The 26,503-nt window shown below is 45.2% G+C and overlaps 1 protein-coding gene across 1 annotated transcript; it reads right to left on the bottom strand.

Annotated features, from left to right (window-relative positions):
• Positions 1–1,633: 1,633 nt before the first annotated feature.
• Positions 1,634–23,114, bottom strand: LOC133119330 (zinc finger protein 271-like). Its single transcript, XM_061229866.1, has 8 exons — positions 22,938–23,114; positions 22,343–22,454; positions 21,546–21,677; positions 21,195–21,460; positions 20,916–20,977; positions 20,604–20,794; positions 18,536–20,309; positions 1,634–1,763 (listed from the first exon to the last, which is right to left on the bottom strand). Exons 1-8 carry the CDS (start codon positions 23,112–23,114, stop codon positions 1,634–1,636), a joined length of 2,844 nt encoding a protein of 947 aa, XP_061085850.1.
• Between the last annotated feature and the right edge of the window lie 3,389 nt (positions 23,115–26,503).

Genomic DNA, 26,503 nt, shown 5'->3' on the forward strand with positions numbered 1-26,503 from the left:
TCCCCTCTCCTCTCCTCTCCAGAGGCAAATGAAGAGACACGATAAACCAACAGACAAACACAGCTGCTCCCGCTCTGAGCGACGGCTCAGAAACAGACTCGCCGTAATTACCCGCTCTGCAATCTCCTCTAATCGCACAGCGTGCGCCCCCCCGCCGCCTCCGCCAAACAAGCCCTGGCCCCCTCCCTGCCCCGCGCCGGGTCTGTTTCCGCTGCGTCACATGACGTCAGGCGGAGGCTGGCTGACCCACAGGGTCAATAGGACCTTTAATCTGAATTACGTACATACGCTGTGTTGTGTATGGTGCCGTTTGTCCCGTTGACCGGCGTTTCTCAACTCCAATCCTCGGCACCCACTTGCCCGAAGGTTTTTGTTGGACTCGCACACCTGATTTAATGGCTGAACCGATCAAACTTGATTAGTTCAATCAGGTGTGTAAATCATTTTCTCGTTACAACAAAAACCGTCTGGCAAGTGGTTGTTACACACCTGATTTAACTAATCGAGGGCATTTTTGGTGGTTAGATTGGTTCAGCCATTAAATCAGGTGTGCGAGGACAACAGAAACATTCTGGAAAGTGGGTCCTGAGGACTGGAGGAAAGAGCTGAGAAGCCAACTGTCCGATTACTTTTGGTCCTAAAATGTGTGCGACTGTGTAATTCTAATGTGGATGTAATTAGCCTCAAATTAAAAGGCGACAGTCCACACTTTTACCTTGTGTTCATCATTTCATGTCAAATCCAATGTGCTGGAGTGCAAGGCCAAAAGAGCAGGAATTGTACCGCTGTCCAAATACTCACGGTCTGCACTGTTTAGTTGCAGTATGTGGTGCAATGTAATGATGCAGGAAATGGTCCTGAATTTGTGACCTCACTGTCCCTCTCTCCCACCTCCCTCTCTGTCCCCCTCTCTCTCTCTCCCCAACTCCCTCCCTCTCTCCCTCTCTCTCCCTCTCTCTAACGCTCTCTCTCTCTCTCCCTCTCCCTCCCTCTCTCCATCCCTCTCTCTCTCGCTCCCTCTCTCCCTCTTCCCTCTCTCTCTCTCTCTCTCTCTCTCTCTCCCTCTCTCACTTTCTCTCCCTCTCTCTCGCCCTCTCTCTGTCTCTCTCTCTTTGTCTCCCTCCCTCTCTCTCCCTCTCTCTCTCTCCCCTCTCTCTCCCTCTCCCCCCCCCCTCTCTCTCTCTCCCTCTCTGTCTCCCTCTCTCTCTCTCCCCCTCTCCCCCTCTCTCTCCCTCTCTCCCCCCCTCTCTCTCTCTCTCTCTCCTCTATCCGTCTTGCTGAAGAAGACCGCTCAGTCACGCGGGCGTCTCCTCGGGCTGCACTCCGTGTTCATTATCAGGAAGCTGCAGGTCAGGGTGCTGCCAGCCACACAGACCCCTCCATCCATCAGCGCTCTGACACTGCAGTCTCACCACACCGAGCACGCTCCTCGCGCCGGACTACATCCCCACCACGGACACCCGCGCTGGGGTAAGCACCCGCCCCACGTCTGCCCCTCCCTGGATCTTTTGGCCAGCCACTGATTTCATAACAATCCTTTAAGAATAATTTGCTACTTAGCTGACGCTATCCAAAGTGACTGACAGTTGACTTGACTTAGCAGGGGACAGTCTCCCTTGGAGCAATGTGGGGTTCAGGGCCTTGCTGGAGGGCCCCAAACAGCAGTGCAGATCTTATCGTGGCCCCTCCGGGGCTTGGGCCAGCGACCTTCCGGGGGCCAGTCCTGCACCGCCGGGCCGCGGGCCGCCCGCTCAGTCCCCTGACTTTAAAAAGACAGAGAGGAGGAATTAGTTTCCCCTCTAAAAGGCTGTCGTCTCGCTGGCCTAATGATGCTGAAAGTAATTACACCTTTTCCCCTCTTCTTCCTCCGAAGGACCCATCTCCGCCCGTTGCTCCGCTAAACGAGCCAATTACCCGCATTTACACTCGCTGACTCAAACAGGACTCATTTACCAGGGAGGTTATTGACTGAGGAGCGAAAAAGAAGAAAAGGGTCTATTTTAAAAATGGCTCTAATTCGTAGTTCCTGAACAGATGCCCGGAGTGACGTGGCCTAACCCTGCTTCCCGGTGAGATCTGTTCACAGGGCTGAAGCGCACGTCGCAGTCCGGCTTCCAGCGATTCACCGCTTCTGGGCTCAGTGGCTAACGTGCCGGACTGGGACCTGGTTGGCGCTGGTTGGCGGACAGCTGCGGAAGCGCGGAGGGTTATGGCAGGTTATGGCAGGTTATGGCAGGTTATGGCAGGTGTAATGTCGCCGACAGGGCCTCTGTCTTAACTGATGGAGGGGGCAGGTACTGTGGTGGCTCTCAGCCTTTTTGCCCCCAAGAGTTTTCTTAAGGGGCGGGGAGTTGATTGAGGCGATGTGAAAATGTCCAATCAGACAGAATGTCACTGTGGGGAAAAGGATTTTGATTGGAGGGGAACGGAAAATTGACGTTTGATCAACATGTAAGATATTGTTTTCCAGGAAGTGGGAAAAAAAACAAAAAAAACACTGCATGACAATTTAATATTTTAACACATATACTTTAACACGTGTTTGTACAGTTATGAAGAATTGACTAAATTGAGGAAAAATCTAACTTTGATTTCAGTTTATCTTTAAGAAGGCTCTAATCACACGTCTGTGATCTTACACCAAAAGGGGTTAAATAGGATTCAGAAGGAGGAAACTATCTTGGAATATATTCGTCCACTGAAGTAGAGGATCTCTAAACATCGATCAAAATGTGGGAAAGATGCATTTTATAAAAACAGTCTTATTATTCATGGCAAACTTTCCTCTCGGAAATACGTGGCGAGATGTTCGCTGTAACCTTGCGGTTTTCATTTGCATTCCCGGTACCCGCACCCAGTGGCGTCTTAAATCGCTTTAACGTTTCTGCGACGGTTTCTGCTTCGCCCGCCTAGCTGCAGGGCTCCGGGTTCATCTCAGGTACCGAGCAGGGAGCGCTGACGCGGCTCGCTTCAGTGAAAAGTGAAATATTCAGATATAAAATACACTCAAAATTGTTCAAATGCTCCTTCACGCTCCGCGGACGAATGAGGGGGGAGGCGTGCCCTTATCGAAACCTGCCATTGGCTCGTGCTTAATCGTGACCTCATTCATCGCCCGTCTTGGGGATCGACCAATCAAAACGCTGTATTCCCCCACGCGGTTTCTTGTGTCACCCACTAAATCAAGTCTAATCATACTCAAGTCTAATCTTACCACAAATAACCTCTGTCCTTAATTTTTCATTTCAATTTCAATATTATTTGTTTAGCACGTTCTACATTCTCTGGGAATGATGCATTAAAAAAAAAAAAAACAATGACACGTGTGTGAAGATCTCGGACCTTGAGGGATTTAAGAGCATTTCAAAAACACATCCACGTGCCTCTCCAAAATGCCCGCGGGGGCCTGTTACTAAACTCTCCAGTTTCCCGCCATTACGGACCTTGGTTGGGTCTCGGCAGGAAGAAAACCAGGGAAATCACGATAAATAGACAGGCAGATAAATAAAGAGGTGCATCAATTTTGCCATTTAGTGACGGTGGTTGATGTGATTTGCTGTTGAGAGACGTTTTATCGCAGAGGGAGAGGATTGGGTTCCCATGAACTGCCCTCCCTTCCCGTGCAGGAACGGGGGGGGGGGTGATGGGGTTCTTGGCAGAACGCCAGCGTTCCTCCTTCTCTCCGCCATTTTGTCCTACAGCTCCCCCTTCTGGTCACCACAGGCAAGCCGCTGTTCTATTCTCCTCTGTCCCTCTGCTCGACTTCCCCATCACACCATCTATTCTTCTCTCTCCGTCTCGTCCTCCTCCCTTTGTCTTTCTCTCTCCCTCTCTTTCTCTCTCTCTCTCTCACCGGCACGGACCTCCCGTTTCTGGCTTCTCTCTTTCTCTCCCCCTTTTCTTCTCCTTCCTCTCTTTCCCTCTCCATCTCTTTCTCTCAACCGGCACAACCCCCCCGTTTCTGGCCTCTCTCTCTCCCCCTTTTCTTCTCCTTCTTCTCTCTCCCCCTCTTTCTGGGTCTCTTTTTTTTTTTAAAGCTTTCATTTTGAACTCAATGGCTTGTGGGAAGAGTCACAGTCACAAACACATCGCCCTGAGCAAACTTTCACACTCCTCGCCAATTAATGTTCTTTCACGCGGGAAGTGCAAGCACACAGTCACCCTCTGCCCCGAGAGAGACGGGACAGTGGACTGCAATCTTCAAAAGTTATGATATTTAATTACAAAAATGCAATTCCGCGCTTTTGCCACTGTACCTCCCTAATCCCCGGGCTGATTTCAAAGTGTGGAACACCTGACAGATTTCAAGATGATAACTCTGTTTCAGGTGCAGGACAGGATGAGGGGAATATCTTTACCAAACTATGCAGTTCAGATTCAGTTGCAGTTGCTTAATAACTCCCATCATTTCGTTCCAGATGGGTTCCAGAATGGAGACCTATTTCTGGCTCATGAAGTCAGATGAGGTGAAAAGTGACGTTTCCTCATGAAAATGTTTGTTTCCAAGCATTTTGAAAGCAGTGATCTGCAGCTGTCTGACCCCTGTAGAACAGTGGTCCCTAATCCGGTTCCTAAATATTTACTTTCCTGTAGGTCTTCATTTCAGCCCTAATTTGGCACACCGGATTCGACCAGTTAGCAGCTCAAGGAGCTCTCTAGCTGTTGAGTGAGGTGTGCTTTGTTAGGGTTGGAGTGAAGACAGGACGGCAGATCTCCAGGAGCAGGGTTGGGAATCATTGCTGGAATGCATGAGATTCAGTGACTCGTCAGTGCTGCAAACTGTCCCCGATTCATCCACAAAATATTCAAATATTGTCCAAAGAACACACTCACTTAACAGATTGGAATGGGCAGACATTGGACAAAGAAAAACATCAATTGCAGCCACACTTTTCTTGGAGCTAAAAATGATTGCCTTTGTATTTTGGCCAGATTGCTGCCATTGAGGTGCATTGAAAAGACTGAAACGCCGATACTGGAGCCGACCGCAGCGCCGCCTCTCAGCAAGACCGGGAAGCGCGCTTCAAAGACGAATTCCGCCCTCGTTTCTGGCACGCCCGCTGTCCTAATGAACGCCACGCGGGGCGCATTCCCTCCGCCGCGACGTCTCGCTCCTTCTCCGGTCCATCTCCCCTTCGCTCGCGCGATAGATTTGAGCGGGAGTGCGGAACCGCTGGAGCCTGTGAGCGGCAGTAATGAGCGCATTGATCACGGCGGGCCTCGAGAGGCTGGGCCCCACCGTCCCCCCCGTCCCCCTGACAGCGTCCCCCCGTCCCCCCGTCCCCCTGACAGAGCCCGTCCCCCCCCCCCGTCCTCCACCCACCTCCGCGACATCAAAAATCCATCTTCTCTCCTCCACCCGCACCCCCGCACCCCCCCCCCAAAGCTAATCAAAATCTCATCTCCTGCACCGCTCCCAAAGATACCGGGATAACAAGACATTAATCTCCCTCGCGCCGCACTGGGGCTGAGCTGGCAGCCGGAGGACCGAACCGCATGCACAATCTGTGCCGCGCCACCCCGCTGCAGCTCTCCCTGTGAAAAAGTAAAGTTTCGGCTGTCTGGCTCAAAGTGTTTGCCCAGCGCAGCGCACACACACACACACACACACACACACACACACATCCACCATTGTGGGGTTTTTTTTTTTTTTTGGTTTTTTTTTGGTTTTCAGAACTGCGAGTCAAGCTCCAGAATAGTGTGTGTTGCTCGCACAAGACAGCAGAAGATTTAGGTTTCGTTGCGAAATGAATAGGTCTTCGGCTCGGCAAGCGAGCGTCTGTGTCTCACACTCTCACAAGAATGGTTTGAATCACTGCAGTCAGACAGGGGCTTAACTGAAGCATTCTGGCTACTCCATTCCCGCACTGCTACACCGCACTGCCCCGAGCCCCACAAACAAATGTTTCTTCAAATGTTCAGCACAGCCCGGTCATGAATAAAACTCTAAACATCATGAATTTTCACCTCAATCAATTAACCAATTAGAAAACAGCAGTCTCTCAGGACCTGTACTTATTATTTGTAAATGGGTCAGTAACACACACACTCACACACTCACACGCGCACACACACTCACACACTCACGCACACACACACACGCAAACACACACACACACACACACTCACACACGCACACACACACACACACACTCACACACACCCCCCCACACACACACACACACACTCACACACACACACACACACACACACACACACATGCATGCATGCACACATGCACACACACACACACACTGACCCAGGTCTAAGGACAGGGCTATGTGCTGGTTTGGATGATGAATCTAGAGATGGGCCTTTAAATTAGTTGTGCTGTGGCACACTCTTAAATTTCCCCTCGGATGCCCTACAGACCAGACCGGTCTTGCCCTGGGATATCATTTAAAGAAGAATCTGCTGAAAGATTAAAAATCTCACATCTACGGATGTGCCACTGATGCCACTTTTTAATGGTTTAGATGGAGGAGAGGCATTACGGTCATGGTTGTTATTAATCTGTTCATTGTGAAGGATGTGGTGTTTGTGTGTGTGTGTGTGAGTGCCACAGAGACCAGCCAGCTCTCAGCACATGGAGAATATACATCAGTACAATAAACATATTCACCATGCCAACGCTGCTCAGGGCCACCTGCAGATGCAGAACTTGTATTTCATGTATTTATATGTTTTATACGTTTTATATGTTTATACGTTCAGCCAAACTGGATCTCAAATGTGCGATATTTTGGGGAAAGGTCCAATTCCCCAACAGAACAAATTGCTAACTGAATCCATCAGTAAAGAAGCACTCAGTCATCTAGGGACAGGGAGGATTAGATATACTTTATTTTGTTTGTTTCTGATTTTTCCCATTTTCTCCCAAAAAGCAGTTCTCTCTGCTGCCCTCAGGAAAGTGGTCCCTAAGCGCACACTCCAAAACCTCCCTTAGGTTATCTGGGTTTCCAGACAAGAAATAAGTCATTTAAATGGTAAATGGTAAATGGTTGGCATTTATATAGCACCTTTACCCAAAGCTGTACAATCGATGCTTCTCATTCACCCATTCATACACACACCCACACAACCACTGCGATTGGCTGCCATCCAAGGCACTAACCAATTTAAGAATGCACTGTTGGACTTTAGCCAGCCTGGTGCACCTTACTTTTTTTTGCAAACTTAGGATTGAAATGCAAATACGTAAATATGTCCGGTGTGATGCGAGTGTCAGTTGTCTGTGTCCTTACTGTACCGCCATGTAGCTGTGAAGAAGAATTTAATAGTTTCAAAAGAGGCGTCTGTTTTTAAACACATGACAATAATTCTGACTTTGACTTATTGCGCTCTAATGAGAACGAAATCATCACTTGATTCTATCAATTCATTTGTCACCACATCGCACAGAGCAATTCCACATATTGTTGTGTTTATTTCTAGAAGATCCCAGGCATTTAAGGAGCAGAAAGATTAGCCGGAAAGCAGATTTTCCGGCGCTTCACGAACACAGGAGCGTGTAATGAGTGATTTCGGCGTAGAGATTAGCCGATGATGAATGGCGTCGGGACGTTTGCTTTAAGATGCGGTAGGGTGCCTTTTTGATAAATCTGCCCCTGGAGGTGAGGCGCTGGCCTGGACACTGCAGTATTTAACACTCAGCCTCACCGGAGCTATTGATTCAGCCTGCGCTCACACAACCCAGCCAGACACTTTCCCTCAGGTTCATTCTCAAATACTTATTGGCTTATTGACCGATGAATTTTCATAGAAAGATCCTTGGGGTCCATTAAGACACAGTCAGCTCAAATGCCTCAAAGGCTTCAGGACAAAGAAATAACTTTTTTAAAAATCGATAAGCCATCCTTTTCCCCGCGGATCTGTGCTGTATTTTTAGGAGAAGTGAACGGCCCCGCAGACCCAGATTGTTGATGAAGCTGATGGGTAATCAGTGCAGTACTGAGGTGGGCAGACTGTATTGGCTACAACAGCGGTTGCCAACCTACGGTAGCATAGCCGTAGTGGTAAATGGATTAGCATCACGGTGTGGGTATCACCTCCGTTATTATAATTTGATTGGAGCAATGTTTTTTTTATTCTCAAATGCTGTAACACTATATTGCAGGGATCCCCAAAACTCACCCTCAAATTGAAATCCTTGGTTTTCCTTCCTCCTGGGTATAATTACCTGAACAATTAGCTACTGCTTGGCCAGACTGGCTTCACACCTGACTCCCAGGTAAAGGGAGGGTGGAAAAACAGTTGGTAACCTAGTGGCTAAGGTACATGACTGGGACTCAGAAGGTCGGTGGTTCAAACCTCAGGGCAACCACAATAAGCTGTTGGGCCCTTGAGCAAGGCCCTGAACCCCACATTGCTCCAGTGGGGGATTGGCCCCTGCTTACTCAAATCAACTGTAAGTCGCTTTGGATAAAAGCATCTGCAAAATAACTAAAATTATTTTTGTAGATTGACACTTTCAACCGTGTGTTTTTCCAGCGATCGGCACCATCAGCGAGCACAGAACGTCAGCTCACAGGCTGAAAATGTCTACAAGCCCTTCTTGTGTGTCCCTGCCTTAGCCGGCATCTTGCTAACGCTAACGCTAGCGCTTCAGGGAGACCGGTTGCTTCCTGCTGTCTGCCATTGTCATTGGCCGAACGTCCAACTCTCTGACTGCTGTTTGGACAAGACGGGGCAGGGCGAGGGAGGGTTGGCGGATGGGTGTCCACCGTCCTAAAAAGCCAATCGGGGACTGAAGGAACATCTCAGCCAGTGACTGGTGTCACCAGGACGTTCACTCTAACTAATCCTGTCCGTCAACAGCCCCCAAAGCCAGTTTGAGTGACAGCACAGATGTTCAACACTAGATTGGAGCCAGACTGGTAACTGGAACACAGGGAGCAAAAGCTACTTGTGTAAGAGTTACTGTGTCGGAGGATCTGGACCTGGAAGGTTGGGGGTTCGAGCCCCAGTGTGGCCACAGCAAGATCAGTGCAGCCGTCGGGCCCTTGAGCAAGGCCCTTAACTTCACATTGCTCCAGATGGGATTTACCGCCTGCAAAGTTAAATCAACTGTAAGTCACTTCGAATAAAAGCGTCAGCTAAATAACTGTGATGTAATATCTGTGTTTTCTTAAATGCGTGCATTATTTTAGTGCATTATATGTGTGACTACATGCGTGTTTGCACGTGTGTGTGTGTGTGTGTGGGTATTTGTGTATGTGTGTTCCTTGGTTACAATGGAGTGAACAAACATGCACCCCGCCTCTAACATTGGTCCAGGTGGCAGATGTCCCTGCCCTGTCCTGGCATATGAAGCTAATTCATGGAAGCTGTCATGTTTGATTTTGCGGGTTTCTGTGCACCAGCAATGGTGACCTAAATGACATGAAGAGGAATGAGAAAAGTCTTCATCTTCTGTGTGGCTAAAAAAAATGTATTGTAAACGTTCCGTCCTCATAGTATAATTTCACCAGGGAAATTCATAGTTTTGAATGGACTTCAAAGGAGAACTTTTTGGCACCAAAACGGCATTACCTTCGGTTACCACTGGAGGGCAGCGGTGAGGCCGCTCCAGGCAGGAAAACGGTCAGAATCAGTAATTACCGCATCAGCGGCAGTCCTGGCACAGTCGAGGACAATCATGGCGCTAATGCCGCCTCGACATTCTGCAGCGCACCTCAGCCAAATCCACAATGACCAACAGACAAAATACAATCCTTTATTTAGCTGGAGAAGAAAGCAGCCAATCTCCTGGTGGCTTGAGCCGGACCTTCCACGTTCTTTGGTTAAAATGTGTCTCAAAAATGTTTTCAGCATAAAATTTTAACTTGCATATATTTTCAGATATCATATTTTAAAATGTATATTTTACTATTTTATATTTTGATATTTGAGACCTTTTTTTATATATATCCAGAAATTATATACAGCTCAAGGTGGCAAGAGGAGGGGGTAAAAATGGCCAAAAAAAGAGATAGTACAGTTCAGTTATTTAGCTGACGCTTTTATCGATTTGATTAGACTAAGCAGGGGCCAACCCCCCCGGAGCAATGCAGGGTGAAGGGCCTTGGTGAAGGGCCTTGCTCAAGGTCCCAACAGCAGCACTGATCTTATTGTGACTACACTGCCAGGACCCAGTCAAGCAACCGATCCGTGAGGCTACAGGTCCGTAGGCATCTTGAAAATGGGCACACTCCTGGTAGAGTGTACAGGTTTGGGGGGGTGCTGCAGTAACAGGGAGAGGGGTCAAGGTGGACCGTGTACTGGGTCTGGGGACCGACGTTCCGTTCGGCCGCGGCGGGTTCTCATCGTTTCCCGGGTAACGGGAGCTGACGGGAGACGGCTCGGACAGGTGCGCTTTGTGGGGGGAGATGAGTATGCAGCCTGACCTCAGGAGACGAGCCGATTAGCGCATCGACAGCCCCTTTCATCAGGCTGCACTGGGGCAGTGAGAAACTCCTCTCAGCACTACCTGCCCCTACCTGTGTGAACTGTGGCCGAGTTATACACACCTGCACGAGAACGCCGATTTATCACAAAGCAAAAAGTTTAATGAATTCGACGCACACACACACACACTCTCTCTTACACTCACGCACATGCACTTATTCACACAGACACAATCCCTCTCTCGCACACACACACACACTCACTCACACGCGCCCTCTCACATGCGCACACACACACACACACACACACACTCACTCACACGCGCCCTCTCACATGCGCACACACACACACACACACACAAGCAAGCACATGAACACATTCACAATCCCTCTCTCACACTCTCACACACTGACACACTGACACACACTCTCTCACTGACACACACAATCCCTCTCTCACACTGTCACACTCACATACTGACACTCACTCACACACTTCCTCACGCACTCACGCACGCGCACACACACACACACACACATACACACACACACACAAAACACAGTTCCCCCAACTGTTTGTGTCACATACAATAAAACTCTGTGTTCCATGAGGACTCAATTTCATGCTAAAGATACCTTTTTTCCAACATGGTTAACCTTGCATTTTGTTCGCATCAAATAATTTAGTTTTTTTACAATCACTTTGACACTAATTTCAGAACCTTGAGGTCATTTTTCAAAACTGTAGACACAAAACTCAAAACGGATAATCAAAAACTGAACACTTTTTTCAATTGCTTGTATACAATATTCATGAACCAAAAATCATTTGTTCGCTGAACAATATCACTTGACACAAATGACACAAACGTTCAAAGTTTTCATTCATTTACATGCATTTAACTCCCAATGTATCCAACTACTCAAATTCTAAATGTAACATTACTCCTAATGCATAGTTTTGTGGAAACCGATTAGTTGTAACAACATTATGTTTAGATCATGAATGTTTTAGAGTAAATAAATAAATTGACACCAATTACTTTGGAAGAGGATCATTTTTTAATGTAAGACTTCATCACCATCCATTGTCACAGGGGTTTTCAACCTTTTTGGAGCTGGTGCTCAAATGCTCACAGTGGTAGGAGTAATGAAGGAGAGGCAAAGTAGTATTCAGGATGTGAATCCACCTGCAACAACATTTTATTTTACAGTGAAATTAGGGGTTGTGAAAAAAAATCAAAGTATCCTTTCCAGAACAACTGTGGCATCCCGTTTTTGAAGTTGGTTATTGCATATTGCATATTGTAATGATAAATCATTACATTACTGGCATTTGGCAGACGCTCTTATCCAGTGCGACCTACAGTTGATTAGACTAAGCAGGAGACAATCCTCCCCTGGAGCAATGCAGGGTTAAGGGCCTTGCTCAAGGGCCCAGCGGCTGTGTGGATTTTATTGTGGCTACACCGGGATTAGAACCACCGACCTTGCGTGTCCCAATCATTTACCTTAACCTCTACGCTACAGCATAACGGCATTCATTGATGTTATTTGAGACGGAGACGGAGATGGAGATGGAGATGATGAGGCCTACAATTAGTGTCAATTTCACCCTCGTGAATATCGTATGTAACCGATTTGAAGTATCCTATTTTCAGTAGCTGAATTATGAGGCTTTGGTAATTAATCCAAACAAGCGTCGCTGTAAAAATGCAGCTGAAGTGTAACCGAACAGAATAAAAATGAAATATCACTTGGGGTAAATCATAAGAGGCCGACAAAGAAGGTAATTAATTAAACACTAAACGTGTTCTCTTTTAGAAAAACGTCTTGAGTGAATTTCACACACACGTGCTATTAAGCGCGTCTCCGAGGCGCGCACCTTCCCTTAGCAATGGCTGGACGAAGCAAGCGGGAAAGACGCACGTTTCTTTGTGTGGTAAGTTTATTTTTTGAAATATATGCCAGTTAAAATGTATGCCGAAATGAAATAATTTGGTTTCAACAAACGTTGTAATTAGGCTATTCCGTTTAAATTAATTTAACTATTTAATTCCTGTTGATAATTTTACACAGACGGGTCTCTTAATTTGAAGCCATTAGTTGTCCAGAAGCAGACCTAGTTTTTTCGGTAGTTTGTAAAATAAAATGTAATAAATCATGTGAAGTGTAGGAATATTCAAAAGTGTAACCGTTAAATTGAGTTATTTCGGATTGATTTCTTAATGCTTTCAGAAGCCAATATATATTATATATAATATTGTAGAATGAATATGAGCCATGGCTTATGTATGTACAACAGGATTAGTTATCATTTTCAGTTTCAAACTGTGCACATGCACAAACGCACGGTTTGTACCTACACAGAATAATAAACTACACATTCCAAGAAAACGATAAGGCATAAAATATAAACTAAATCATGTAGGTCTAATTCATTTGCTTGCATAAGAAATGGGATATTTCTGTAATTTGCACAGTGACATTGACAAAACAGTATAACTGCGTGGACGAATAATAATTAATGAAAAAATCCTGGATCACTTGTGCTGATGTGTAACGTCATTGAACTTGTAGACTGCTGTGGGTTTGTTGAAAGCTCGTGGTTATTTAAAATCAGGCGGTTTGCTTTTGTCAGTTAAAGTTCTGGTCAGCAAGTTTAAGTTTCAATTTAGATGCTAGATGCTTTGAAAGATTATAACTTGACTTTTAAATTTGTGTGATTGATTGCTGGCTCAACCCATCTTTTCTACGTTTAATATTTGAGACAGTAGGAGTTTGTCGATGTCTTCGTTTGTTTTTAAAAGTTTCCCCAAAAAGGGGTCTGCTGAATTCAGAAAAAACGCAGCAAACTTGTTTGTTCTAACTAAGAGCAAAGATCATACATTGATTTTACCATCAGTTATATCAAATGAAATAAAATGGGGAAAGATTAAACATTTAATTAATTGGTATTAGAGGTTGAGAGAGAAGGTCTGACCGTACCTTCTCTCTCAACCATACTCCCGTATTCTGGCCATGGGACCTAATATAGGCTAAGGTTTGCTGTAGCCCCACCCACTAGGTAACCCCAACTCTAGCACTAGTCAATAAACTGAACAACACATGTTTTTACCACATGAATTAACCAAATTAGCATACTCAAAACAAACCAACATATTCAACACTTTGCAGACCACTCAGTGTCGATAAAATTCCCTGTGTTTGTCGTTAAACCACCCCTGTCTACGTGGAAACGCCCCTATTTTCACGCGGTGGTATGGCCGCGCGATTTCCCAGGAGAACCAGGTAGCGTACGCGTGGTGGAACGGTGGTGAGTAAAACTATGGAGTTGTTGTAATGAAGTTTTAACAGATGTGAAATGAGTATTTTTTACAACCAGAGTGAATGTTTGCATTTGTTGCTTCCAGACAAAACTTATGAACGGAATGTTCGTTGCTTACGAAATGCCGGTAGGCCTTTCCCCGCATTCTAAAACAATGTCGTTTGTTTGATGGAAGTTAAAGTGACGGGAATGGTGCCTAATGACGATGAACCAGCAATGCAAAACACTATGAAAACAGTAGTGACAATGAAAAAGGAGATGCTGCCTAAGCAAAACTATTTGTCCAAGTATATAAATGCACAGAATCTCGTCTGGTATGCAGTGCTTTTAGGGTTTGAAATCAATACTGAGGAACGAAATCATAGCAGGTTGATGAGTCTGTTTCCTATCAAATGTATCTCTGTTTTGGTAATTATTTTGAAGAAGCTGGAACAATGCAATTTGTACTCTTTGAAAGTATAAATTTTGGAAACAATTTACAAACAAATGATTTCAAATGAGCAGCACTTGTAGAATGTGTTTCTAATGGTGTAGTTTTATTCATCCAGGATGATTTATTTGATTTATTTATATGGAAGGGACATGAATGCACAGAGTGGCAGGTTTAGCGCACAAGATGATTTTCTGTTGTGGTCTCCTGGCAGGTTATCCCGATAGTTTTGAACAGTAAAATGGTATGGCTATGAAATATTTTAGGATACTAATAATCATACCTCAGTTTTATATTTAACACCCTTTTTAAAAAAAAATGTTACATTTGCAAAGGTTACTCCACATTTTTTATTCCTTGTAGCAAATATTTCACAAGTTAACCCCTTTCACATCTCTATACATCTATTCTTTATATTTGTACTTACCCTTGCTTATTGTGTATAAAACGTTTTGAACTTTTGTTTTTGTTTCTTTTATTGCATTACATTACAAAGCATATAGCAGACGCTCTTATCCAGAATACAGTGCAGATCGAACACGGGGACAAGTGTGAATAGGACCCTAGAGGACAATATATTATAAGAGTTTGTTTCAGGGGGACTACAATATTACAGATACACATGTAGCATTGTGAATGAGCAGTATGCCTAGAGAGTAGTGATGTAGTCCACATGTGGCATTGTGAATGTACGACATGCCTATTGAGTCAGGTTCTGTATTTTTCATTGTCTAGCTTTGTCGAAGTTGTTAGCGTTTCCGTGTATTTTTACCCTCTGTGCACACCGTAGTCCGTTTCCTGGTTGTTCGTTAATTCGTTTCATCAGTCTCGTTTCATGTCTCCGCCTTTCCAATCATTGAATGTACTTTCCTGTCTGTCATTGTTCCCACCTGTCTCTAGGATTTGGATTCAAGTTAGTTACGAGTTTCTAAACCTCTTTGTTTCTGTCTTTTGCCGCCAGATTATGTGTCCTGACCACACTCTCCAACTTTTATTTCTGATTGATTTCTGTTACGACCTGTTCTGTCTTAGACTTCCGCCTTTTGCTTTATCCTTCTGTTTTGACACGTAGTTTCATGTTTCTAGCCACTGAATCACCGTTCATGAAGATGTCTGCTGTGCTGTGTGTAATTGCTATTTTACAACCATACATTTGTGTGCGTGGAAAAACCAAATATTTGCTTGTGAGCTTAACGATTTCTCGTGTGTGTGTGTGTGTGTGTGTGTGTGTGTGTGTGTGTGTGTGTGTGTGTGTGTGTGTGTGTGTGTGGGTGTATTGCAGCTGTTTGTGTTCCAGGCTTTCTCTCCAGACTAGGGTTCCATTCCTCATCTTCCGAGTCGCTTGGCTTTGTAGCCCTTGCCAGCATGGCTGTCCAAGATCGGGGAGTTCAGCCCTAAGATCAAGTAGAAAGGTAGGTAACTAACGTTCAGAAATCCCATTTGGATAGTACCATCTCATTTCTAGACAGGACAAACTGCAAGCCTTTGCAACTGCAACTTCCTGTTCACATGTGGTCAAAGTCACACTCATCTGAGGTGAGGATAATCTTATTTTTCAACTTGGCAAAGTAAAAACAAAAGACACTTCACAATGTATGTAATCAAACATTTTATTATGAATATTAAAAAACATGTTTCAACTCGGTAGAGGGCAGAATGAAGCGTTTTGGTACTTGTCAGGAAGTACAACCTTGCACTGTGTAAAATAAAGAGCATTTACCGAGGGCTAACATAACTTCATGGTTCCTCTTGATGCTTCTGAATCGCACTCACATTTTGCCATGAAATAGAAAGGTTTGTCGAATTGCTGGTTTCTAATGGCAAATTTAGGGTGCCACTAGTGACAGTAACATATTTTTTCAGTGAAATTCGGGGGTTATGTTTCTGTCGTGGTACGAAATATTAACGATTAAATAAGAGAACATGAATTTTATGTATGTTTTTGTTGCCTCATGTTTTCGAGCTCGAATGAATGGAATATTCTGATATAATCGATTAGGTATTCCATTAAAATGAATATATAAAATTCCCGTTGTTAATTTTAGACAGACTGGTCTCTTGATTAGAAGCCGTTAGTAGCCGAGTCGAGAAACAGATATAGTACTTTTTTCGGTAGTTTGTAAAATACAATTAGGTAGCTATTAATTACAAAATGAAAAATGTAATAAATCATGTAAACTGTTGGAGTATTTAAAGTGTCATCGTAAAATGGAGTTACTTTTTCAGTTGCCAAGTGTATTGTTGAATAAATATGCAGGCAAATGAATGAGGCCAACATGATTTCGGTAGTTTCTGACAAGAAAGCCTTACAGTTTTTTTGGAATGTGTAGTTTATTATTCTGTGTAGGTCCAAACCGTGCATGTGTACATTTTGACGCAATTTAAAATGATTAATCCTGTTATACATAATTTAAAGCAATATCCATGGCTAATAACAAATGTTTTATTTGTGTAATTTGACTTTCTGACCCGGTATTTAGTGTTGAGCACAGTGACTGTAAAACATTATAACTCCATTGCATTGCATGGACAAACCTGTGCTGATGTGTAGCGTCATTGAACTTGTACAGCTGTGGGTTTGCTAAGTCTGTGGTTATTTAAAAGGAGACGGTTTGCTTTTGTCAGTAAAAGTTAAGCTTCGACATGCTGGCCATGAGTTTTATTTGTGCATGAAATCCTAGAATGTTTGATATTATGAATTTATTTAGCAGTATTAATCTCCTAAAAATGTGTTTAAATGTGTTTTGAACATCCATTTTATGAAATGAAATAAAATGGGAAAGGTGAAAAATTGAATCCATTAAGAGTGTATTTTAACTAGATAAATTAATTTAAATAAAATGACATTTTAAACTGGGTGTTTTCAAGAAAGTCACCAAGGTCTCGTATTTGTTAAATGTGTACTTGCTGCTTCCAACAATTGTATTTGCAATTATCGTTGGAAAATTTGTTTTTGCCACTGGCATTCTTAGGCTAGTTAGGAGATGATGATGAAGATGATGCCTACAATTAGTGTAAATCTCACCGTCATGAATAGGAACGTAATGAAGTAAAAACAAAACGTGTTCTCTTCTCTAAGAAAAACGTTTTGAGTGAATTTGAAAGTCGAATTTGAACATCGAAGCTATCTTTGTCGGGGAAGCCTAATTATGAAGTGTATTTAGTAAGTTGTTCTGCAGTAGCCTTCTCCGAAATAGTAGCCTACACGAATTTTGCAGTTCGTCGGGAAACGCAGTCTACCCATGCCATTCCGGTCTCTCAGGAACCTCGTTTTCTCACACACCTGTGCGACAAAGCGAGTCTCCGAGGCGCGCACCTTCTCTTAGCAATTGCTGGACGAAGCAAGCGTGTAAGACGCACGTTTCTTTGTGGGTTTTTTTGGGGGTAACGTACCAGTTAAAATGTATGAATACTTCCACTTTTAAAGAGGTACTTTGAGAAACAATGAGAAGTAGGGGCTGGGCAAATTGTTCATTAATTTCGACGTGGTCTCGTACAGCCGCGCGATTTCCCAGGAGAACCAGGTAGCGTACGCATGGTGGAACGGTGGTGAGTTGTAATAATTAAGTTTTAACCAATAAATGAGAATATTTCTACAGCCGGAGTGAATGTTTGCATTTGTTGATTCCAGACAAAGCAGATGAAGGGTGAACCTGACAAAGTATATGAACGGAATATTTTGCATTTTTGGATTTTCAAGCATTCGTTGCTTAAGTTGCCGTTTTATTTCTTATATTGATAGAGAAGGGACATCAATGCACGAAGTGCCAGGTTTAACCGTAGTCTCCTGACAGGTTATCCAGGTCGTTTTGAACAGCAAAATAGTTTGCCTATGAAATATAAATTCCATGCGGACCATGGCCCCTCGATTACGTAGAGAGCAGAGGAAGAGAAGTTAATGATAATGAAGAATTGGCCTTGATGCTCCAATACCTTTGGAGGGGACTGTGTGACCTCACCTTAAAGTGCTAATTGATGCTTGATGATAGAGGCCCAGCAAAATGGTCAAGGTAAACTCTGCTGTGGAGATCAGGGAAAGGTGGTACTGTTGTGCGTCTCAGGATCATTGAATGCTCCCGTGGCAAGACAAAACAAAATGCATCTCAATCGTGTTGGGTTGCAGCTGCATTGGCCAGTTTCCCAGACACTGTTCCTGTGGTACCATCTTCATCATCTTTAAGTGCAAAGATTTAATACTAATCACATAAGAGTATAATGTCATTTTAAGATGAAGATTTTATATGAAATGATCAAACAATTAGAAAAACAAAATGCAGTTGGTAGAGAAGGTATGCATTTGAACACCTTAAAAATGTTTCATCACAAAGTGAGAACTTGCTTTAAAACATGTATTGTTATGAAAAAATGACACTCCATTAATGAATTCATTACCATATGCCCTTGAGCATGTGAGTTCGCTGGTGTCGTTTGAGGGTTCCCTTCTCACGGAAACTCTTCCCACACTGGGTGCAGTGGTACGGCCTCTCCCCTGTGTGAGTTCGCTGGTGTAGTTTAAAGTCTGACCTGTGACTGAAACGCGTCCCACACTGGGCGCAGTGGTACGGCCTCTCCCCTGTGTGAGTTCGCTGGTGTAGTTTAAAGTCTGACCTGTGACTGAAACGCGTCCCACACTGGGCACAGTGGTACGGCCTCTCCCCTGGGTGAGTTTGCTGGTGTCGTTTAAGGGCTCCCCCTTGGCTGAAACTCTTCCCACACTGGGCGCAGTGGTACGGCCTCTCCCCTGTGTGAGTTTGCTGGTGTTGTTTAAGGGTTTCCACCTGACTGAAACTCTTCCCACACTGGGCGCAGTGGTACGGCCTCTCCCCTGTGTGAGTTCGCTGGTGTCGTTTGAGGTGTGCCCCTCGGCTGAAACTCTTCCCACACTGGGCGCAGTGGTACGGCTTCTCCCCTGTGTGAGTTCGCTGCTGTCGTTTAAGGTTTCCCTCCACACTGAATCTCTTCCCACACTGGGTGCAATGGTACGGCCTCTCCCCTGTGTGAGTTCGCTGGTGTAGTTTAAAGTCTGACCTGTGACTGAAACTTGTCCCACACTGGGCGCAGTGGTACGGCCTCTCCCCTGTGTGAGTTCGCTGGTGTCGTTTGAGGGTTCCCTTCTCACTGAAATTCTTCCCACACTGGGCGCAGTGGTACGGCCTCTCCCCTGTGTGAGTTCGCTGGTGTCGTTTGAGGGTTCCCTTCTCACTGAAACTCTTCCCACACTGGGCGCAGTGGTACGGCCTCTCCCCTGTGTGAGTTCGCTGGTGTCGTTTAAGGTTTCCCTCCACACTGAATCTCTTCCCACACTGGGCGCAGTGGTACGGCCTCTCCCCTGTGTGAGTTCGCTGGTGTCGTTTAAGGTCTCCCCCTTGGCTGAAACTCTTCCCACACTGGGCGCAGTGGTACGGCCTAACCCCTGTGTGAGTTCGCTGGTGTTGTTTGAGGTGTGCCCCTCGGCTGAAACTCTTCCCACACTGGGCACAGTGGTACGGCCTCTCCCCTGTGTGAGTTCGCTGGTGTTGTTTAAGGTCTCCCCCTTGGCTGAAACTCTTCCCACACTGGGCGCAGTGGTACGGCCTCTCCCCTGTGTGAGTTCGCTGGTGTTGTTTGAGGTGTGCCCCTCGGCTGAAACTCTTCCCACACTGGGCACAGTGGTACGGCCTCTCCCCTGTGTGAGTTCGCTGGTGTCGTTTAAGGCTTCCCTCCACACTGAATCTCTTCCCACACTGGGCGCAGTGGTACGGCCTCTCCCCTGTGTGAGTTCGCTGGTGTCGTTTGAGGTGTGCCCTACGGCTGAAACTCTTCCCACACTGGGCGCAGTGGTATGGCCTCTCCCCTGTGTGAGTTCGCTGGTGTCGTTTGAGGGTTCCCTTCTCACTGAAACTCTTCCCACACTGGGCGCAGTGGTATGGCCTCTCCCCTGTGTGAGTTCGCTGGTGTTTTGGGCTGAGGAGTCTGACTGTATCTGGGACAGTCTCAGACGGTGCACAGTGTCTGTCGGAGCTGGTGGAAGGCTGGAGACTCTCTGATGTGACTGATCCTGCTCTGAGCAGTCTCACATATTCCTTACGGTGAGAGTGCTTGATGTGTTTGTGCAGGTAGATCTCTGCTGTGTAGGAGAGCGAACACTGAGTACAGGGGAAGAACTGAGAAGGAATGTCCTCGCCCCCTGGTGGAGGAAAAAGAGAATGAGTTAAAATTATTTCTGTTTTTAGCACAAAGACATTTTTCTCCAGCGTGTCAGATTCTTACATCTCAAAATTCTGGTTATTCCTCAAAATGGTCCAAAATACGCACTTCGGTTAGGTGAGGATTAACATGGGCATTGATTAGGGCAAAGTCCTCTTTACATCTGATTTTTCTAGTCTTAAAACAAAGCTGTGAAATGGGTCACTTCAGAATTGCAGGACACCAAATCCCAGAGAATGATCTGTGAGAAGAAGGGAAGAGAAGGGATTAGTACCTTTAGAAGAGCACTTGTTGCTCCACAGGTCGTCGAAGGTGATACCCAGGTCTTTGGCATAGTCGTCCCCATACCACACCAGCAGCTCCTGCCCTGGGTGAATGGGGTTAAAGCAGCGATACAGAATAACCCCTCTGTACTGGAAAGCCACAAGATTCTGCTCCTCCTCGTTTCGAGCACAGTTAACATATCTGAGTGAAAGGGAACACGGGGAAGTAAGAAAGAGCCCAACAAAATTATTAATATAACATCATATCATTGTATTATAAGGTAGAAATGCAGTCAGTGGTTTCTGTAAGCACTACTACCAACCTCATCCAGTTGGAGTGGGTTTCACTCTTGGCATCAATGACACAGCGCTTGCTCCTGGAGATCTAACACAGCATCGTTAGCCAGGCTTAATTTCTACACCGTTAACCTGTTACGTCTGTGCCACAAACACTCATACAGCTCTATATTACTTTGAAATCTCTGCACAATGACCCCGTTATAACATTTCCACACTATGAAAACCCACACTATGAAAACCCACACTGCTCTCGACACTGAACTCTCCACTGCACTATCACTCAAGAACAAGGTCCTTCTCACCATCCAGGAGTAGCCGCTCTCCATGTCTTCCTCAGTCAGCTCTCCCTCGTAGGGTCCATAGTGTACTCCACTGGGCACTGTCTGTCCCTTGGCGAACACCCCCAGGCCTGCTCCAGGGATGCTGGAGACTCTGACCTCCAGACCGGGGGGCAGGGTAAGCCGGGCCCTGTCGGGGGCCCCAGCGGGCGCTGGAGAGTCGAAGATGAACAAAGGGGGGCCGTGGACCGGGCATTCATCAGTGAAGAAGGACTGGCACTCGTCACAATCTAAGAGAAGGGAGAGTTTATCCATAGCTGGACCTCAATAACAAGAAATAGAAATTGAAACAGCCTTTGTTTCCGCATGGCTCACAGAAATCATCTTCATCTCTGGGCTCCTCTTGCTCAGTGTAGCACACTTTCTGTGTGCTGCGGAGCTTTTCACCACGGACGTAGACGGTTGCCTGCTCCTTCTGCGATTTCAAATGCTCTTTCTTCGATCGTCCTGAAAGTCACAGAGCAACGCAACTGTGGGCGAAATACAACAGACAAACATGCTACAGGGCGGCCTGGTTCCAGGTCAGTGGTTCTAATCCAGGTGTAGCCACAATAAGATTGTGAGGAAGGCCCTGAACCCTGCATTGCTCCAGGGGAGGATTGTCTCCTGCTTAGTCTAATCAACTGTACGTCGCTCTGGATAAGAGCGTCTGCCAAATGCCAATAATGTAATGTAATGCTGGAGCAATATTGGGAACTGATGAACTTTGGACAAATGATTGTTGTACTTATGTCAATCTGTAAGCACTGTGTACATTTAATTTTATTGACAGTAGAACTCGCATGTAATAGGTCGCTACCACAATTTGGTGCCACATCCATGTAAGTGTGTCACTGCCCATCCCATGAGTCTTGGGTACCCATTGTCATATCACATAACTATTTATCGGCAATTGCCAAACGGACAAAGATTCAGTTTTTCATCAGTTTGCTAGCCGACGCCTCAAATTGTGTGCTTTTCTTTGCTTTTGTTCCACATCATTTTGAAGACAACAGCTTGCAAACACTCATTCATTTAGAAAAAAACTAAAGTGAGAAGAATACTGGATGGAGACCATTATGATGTAACATGAACAGGCACCCATGTGTAAGGGCCCATAGACCTGCATATACCAGTATTTGGTTGTTTGGAGCTCTGTTTGCATGGCTCTCTCTGCTTCACAACGGAGGAACCAGGAAACGTATCGTCACCATCATTGCTGATGCTGGTAGCATCCTTCACTTCCTAAAAGAACAGGAATATTTGAATGCGCAGAAGACAACATACATTCATGTTCTTACAGTGTTCTTCAGCGGTTAATCAAAGGCAGCTGCGATCAAGTGCCCTCAAATCACAAAACATGCCTGGACAGCTGTATTTTAATGCTTAAATGGGTTTCAAAATAGCATTTTGCATATTATAGTAAGTGATTGCATTTGATGTCTGAGTCCAGAAATGGATCATTCCATGTTTCACAGCACACGCCTGCCGTGCACACGCTGAAGCAGGCTGGCTGCAGACCAGCGGAACTGTGGTCGAGGCAACGGCCCAGTGTGTGCCCACCTACAACAAGACTCCCAGCCGGTGTGTGCTACGAACGAGTGCTAAAGAGGAAAATGGACAACCGTCACAGCTGGTTTCTCCGTCACTAGAAATAATAGCCTCAGGTCCAGCCGATGTCCTCAATTACACAAGCACCAGTGGAGTGTGAGCGCGTGGGCCGCTGACTTCACCTGTGCGCTGCAGGACGCTGGAGGTTCTGCCTGCGTTTGAGCCCGCGAGGCTGCCTGTGTCCTGGCCTGTCCTGCTGCACTGCTCCCTGAAGCACCAGTCTGATTGGCACTCCGGATTTTGGAACTGAAGCTCCGGGACACTGGAGATGTATATGAAGTGTATTTGTAGCATTGTGAATGTACAATATGCTTAGAGTAGTGATGTAGTACACGTGTGGCATTGTGAACAATATGCCTATTGAGTCAGGTTCTGTATATGTGTGTGTTGCGGCTGTTTGTGTACCAGGCTCTCTCTCCAGACAAGGGTTCCATGCCTCATCTTCAGAGTCGCTTGGCTCTGCAGCCCTTGCCAGCATGGCTCTCTGAGATCGGGGCTCCCTCATGAAAGCTGAAGTCGGGGAGTTCAGCCCTAAGACCAAGAAGAAAGGTCAGTAACTCACGTTCAGAAATTCAGACCTAGGTACTATCTAATTTCTAGGCACAAGGACAAACTGCAAGCCTTTGCAACTGCAACTTCCCGTTCACATGTGGTCAAAGTCACACATCTGAGGTGAGGATAATTTTCTTGAAAAAGTAAAAACAAAACGCTTCACAATTTATGTAATAAAACATTTTATTTTATGAATATTGAAAAACATTTTTCAACTGATTAGAGGGCAGAATGAAGTGTTTTGGTACTTGTCAGTACCTTGCACTGTGTAAAATAAAAAGGGCCAAGGGCTAACAACTTCATTGTTCCTCTTGATCCTTTTGAATCGCACTCTCTCACATTTCTGCAAATCCACTCAGTCTTGGAGAAGTAAACTTTGAGCTCCTCTAATTTATCCTGGGACAGGACCAGAGAAAAGAGGAGCTCTGGATTTAACATGCAGTAAAAGATCCCACACCAATTATTTGCTTTCCCTGGAATACAAGTTTGGTTGCTTTAGCCATAGCACACAGGGCTCTGCAATGCTCCCATTTTGGAGCATTTGCTTCTTAAAAGTGATGTGTGCTTACAGGATCGATCATGTGTGCACCTACTTGTTTCAACTTAGCAGCACACGTGAGTGTAGAGCCCTGATACAGCTCGGAAGACGATGGCTATTGAAATGAGAATCTCAACTTGTCAAATAACATTACTTGAACTGTCATGTAGCCAACTAATGCATCTAGATAAAACTAACATTGCAAATTGTGAAAACATCACATCCGATGCAATAGCACCATCTACAGGTGTTGGCCTTCAACTATGTTTGTCAAATAACTTTCGCATCTGGAATGGGAAGAATTATTGCGATATAGCCAAGATCAATAAAACCTTGTATGTTACCTACGTCAGCTTATTAAAGAATGTGAATAGAATATAATTCACAATTATGGATATATACTTTGAAACCGTTAAAATGCGAATGTAATCTTCACATCTAGCTCGTAAACGATATGTGCGAAACAAACAGTACCTTGAAGTTGAGCCGCCTCCATAACTAAGTTACTTAATATAATTATATTAACATTTGAAAATGGTGTGTTTTCACTAACATTACATTACATCTAAAGCATAGCTATTTGGAAACGTATTACTTGTAACAACAGTCATGAAAATATTAGGATAAATCGATCAATCAGTCTTTTTCCAAGACTCTGGTGATCGCAACTTTTATTAAATTTCACCCTCATGAATATCGTATGTAACCGATTTGAAGTATCCTATCTTCAGTAGCTGAATTATGAGGCTTTGAAAATGAATCCCTACAAGCGTAGCTGTAAAAATGCAGCTGAAGTGTAACCGAAAGAATACAAATGAAATATCACTTGGGGTAAATCATAAGAGGCCGACAAAGAACGTAGTTAAACACTAAACGTGTTCTCTTTAAGAAAAACATCTTGAGTGAATTTCACACACACGTGCTATAAAGCGCGTCTCCGAGGCGCGCACCTTCCCTTAGCAATGGCTGGACGAAGCAAGCGGGAAAGATGCACGTTTATCCATAGCTGGACCTCAATAACAAGAAATAGAAATTGAAACAGCCTTTGTTTCCGCATGGCTCACAGAAATAATCTTCATCTCTGGGCTCCTCTTGCTCAGTGTAGCACACTTTTTGTGTGCTGCGGAGCTTTTCACCACGGACGTAGACGGTTGCCTGCTCCTTCTGCGATTTCAAATGCTCTTTCTTCGATCGTCCTGAAATTCACAGAGCAACGCAACTGTGGGCGAAATACAACAGACAAACATGCTACAGGGCGGCCTGGTTCCAGGTCAGTGGTTCTAATCCAGGTGTAGCCACAATAAGATTGTGAGGAAGGCCCTGAACCCTGCATTGCTCCAGGGGAGGATTGTCTCCTGCTTAATCTAATCAACTGTACGTCGCTCTGGATAAGAGCGTCTGCCAAATGCCAATATTGGAATTTAGAAAAAAACTAAAGTGAGAAGAATACTGGATGGAGACCATTATGATGTAACATGAACAGGCACCCATGTGTAAGGGCCCATAGACCTGCATATACCAGTATTTGGTTGTTTGGAGCTCTGTTTGCATGGCTCTCTCTGCTTCACAACGGAGGAACCAGGAAACGTATCGTCACCATCATTGCTGATGCTGGTAGCATTCTTCTCTTCCTAAAAGAACAGGAATATTTGAATGCACAGAAGACAACATGCATTCATGTTCTTGCAGTGTTCTTCAGCGGTTAATCAAAGGCAGCTGCGATCAAGTGCCCTCAAATCACAAAACATGCCTGGACAGCTGTATTTTAATGCTTAAATGGGTTTCAAAATAGCATTTTGCATATTATAGTAAGTGATTGCATTTGATGTCTGAGTCCATAAAGAAAACAAAGGATGGTGCCGATTTGTTTATTTTTTACTTGAAAGCCGAGGCAATCGGGGCGCTATTAACCCGACTAACCCTGAGTCTCCCCCCCCACCCAACTGAAATGGATCATTCCATGTTTCACAGCACACGCCTGCCGTGCACACGCTGAAGCAGGCTGGCTGCAGACCAGCGGAACTGTGGTCGAGGCAACGGCCCAGTGTGTGCCCACCCACAGCAAGACTCCCAGCTGGTGTGTGCTACGAACGAGTGCTAAAGAGGAAAATGGACAACCGTCACAGCTGGTTTCCCCGTCACTAGAAATAATAGCCTCAGGTCCAGCCGGTGTCCTCAATTACACAAGCACCAGTGGAGTGTGAGCGCGTGGGCCGCTGACTTCACCTGTGCGCTGCAGGACGCTGGAGGTTCTGCCTGCGTTTGAGCCCGCGAGGCTGCCTGTGTCCTGGCCTGTCCTGCTGCACTGCTCCCTGAAGCACCAGTCTGATTGGCACTCCGGATTTTGGAACTGAAGCTCCGGGACACTGGAGTGAATGAGTGAATGAGTGAATGAGTGAATGAGTGAATGAGTGAATGAGTGAATGAGTGAATGAGTGAATGAGTGAATGAAGTGTATTTGTAGCATTGTGAATGTACAGTATGCTTATAGAGTAGTGATGTAGTACACATGTGGCATTGTGAACAATATGCCTATTGAGTCAGGTTCTGTATATGTGTGTGTTGCGGCTGTTTGTGTACCAGGCTCTCTCTC

Source organism: Conger conger, chromosome 19 (assembly GCF_963514075.1).
Source record: "Conger conger chromosome 19, fConCon1.1, whole genome shotgun sequence".
NCBI lineage: Eukaryota > Metazoa > Chordata > Actinopteri > Anguilliformes > Congridae > Conger > Conger conger.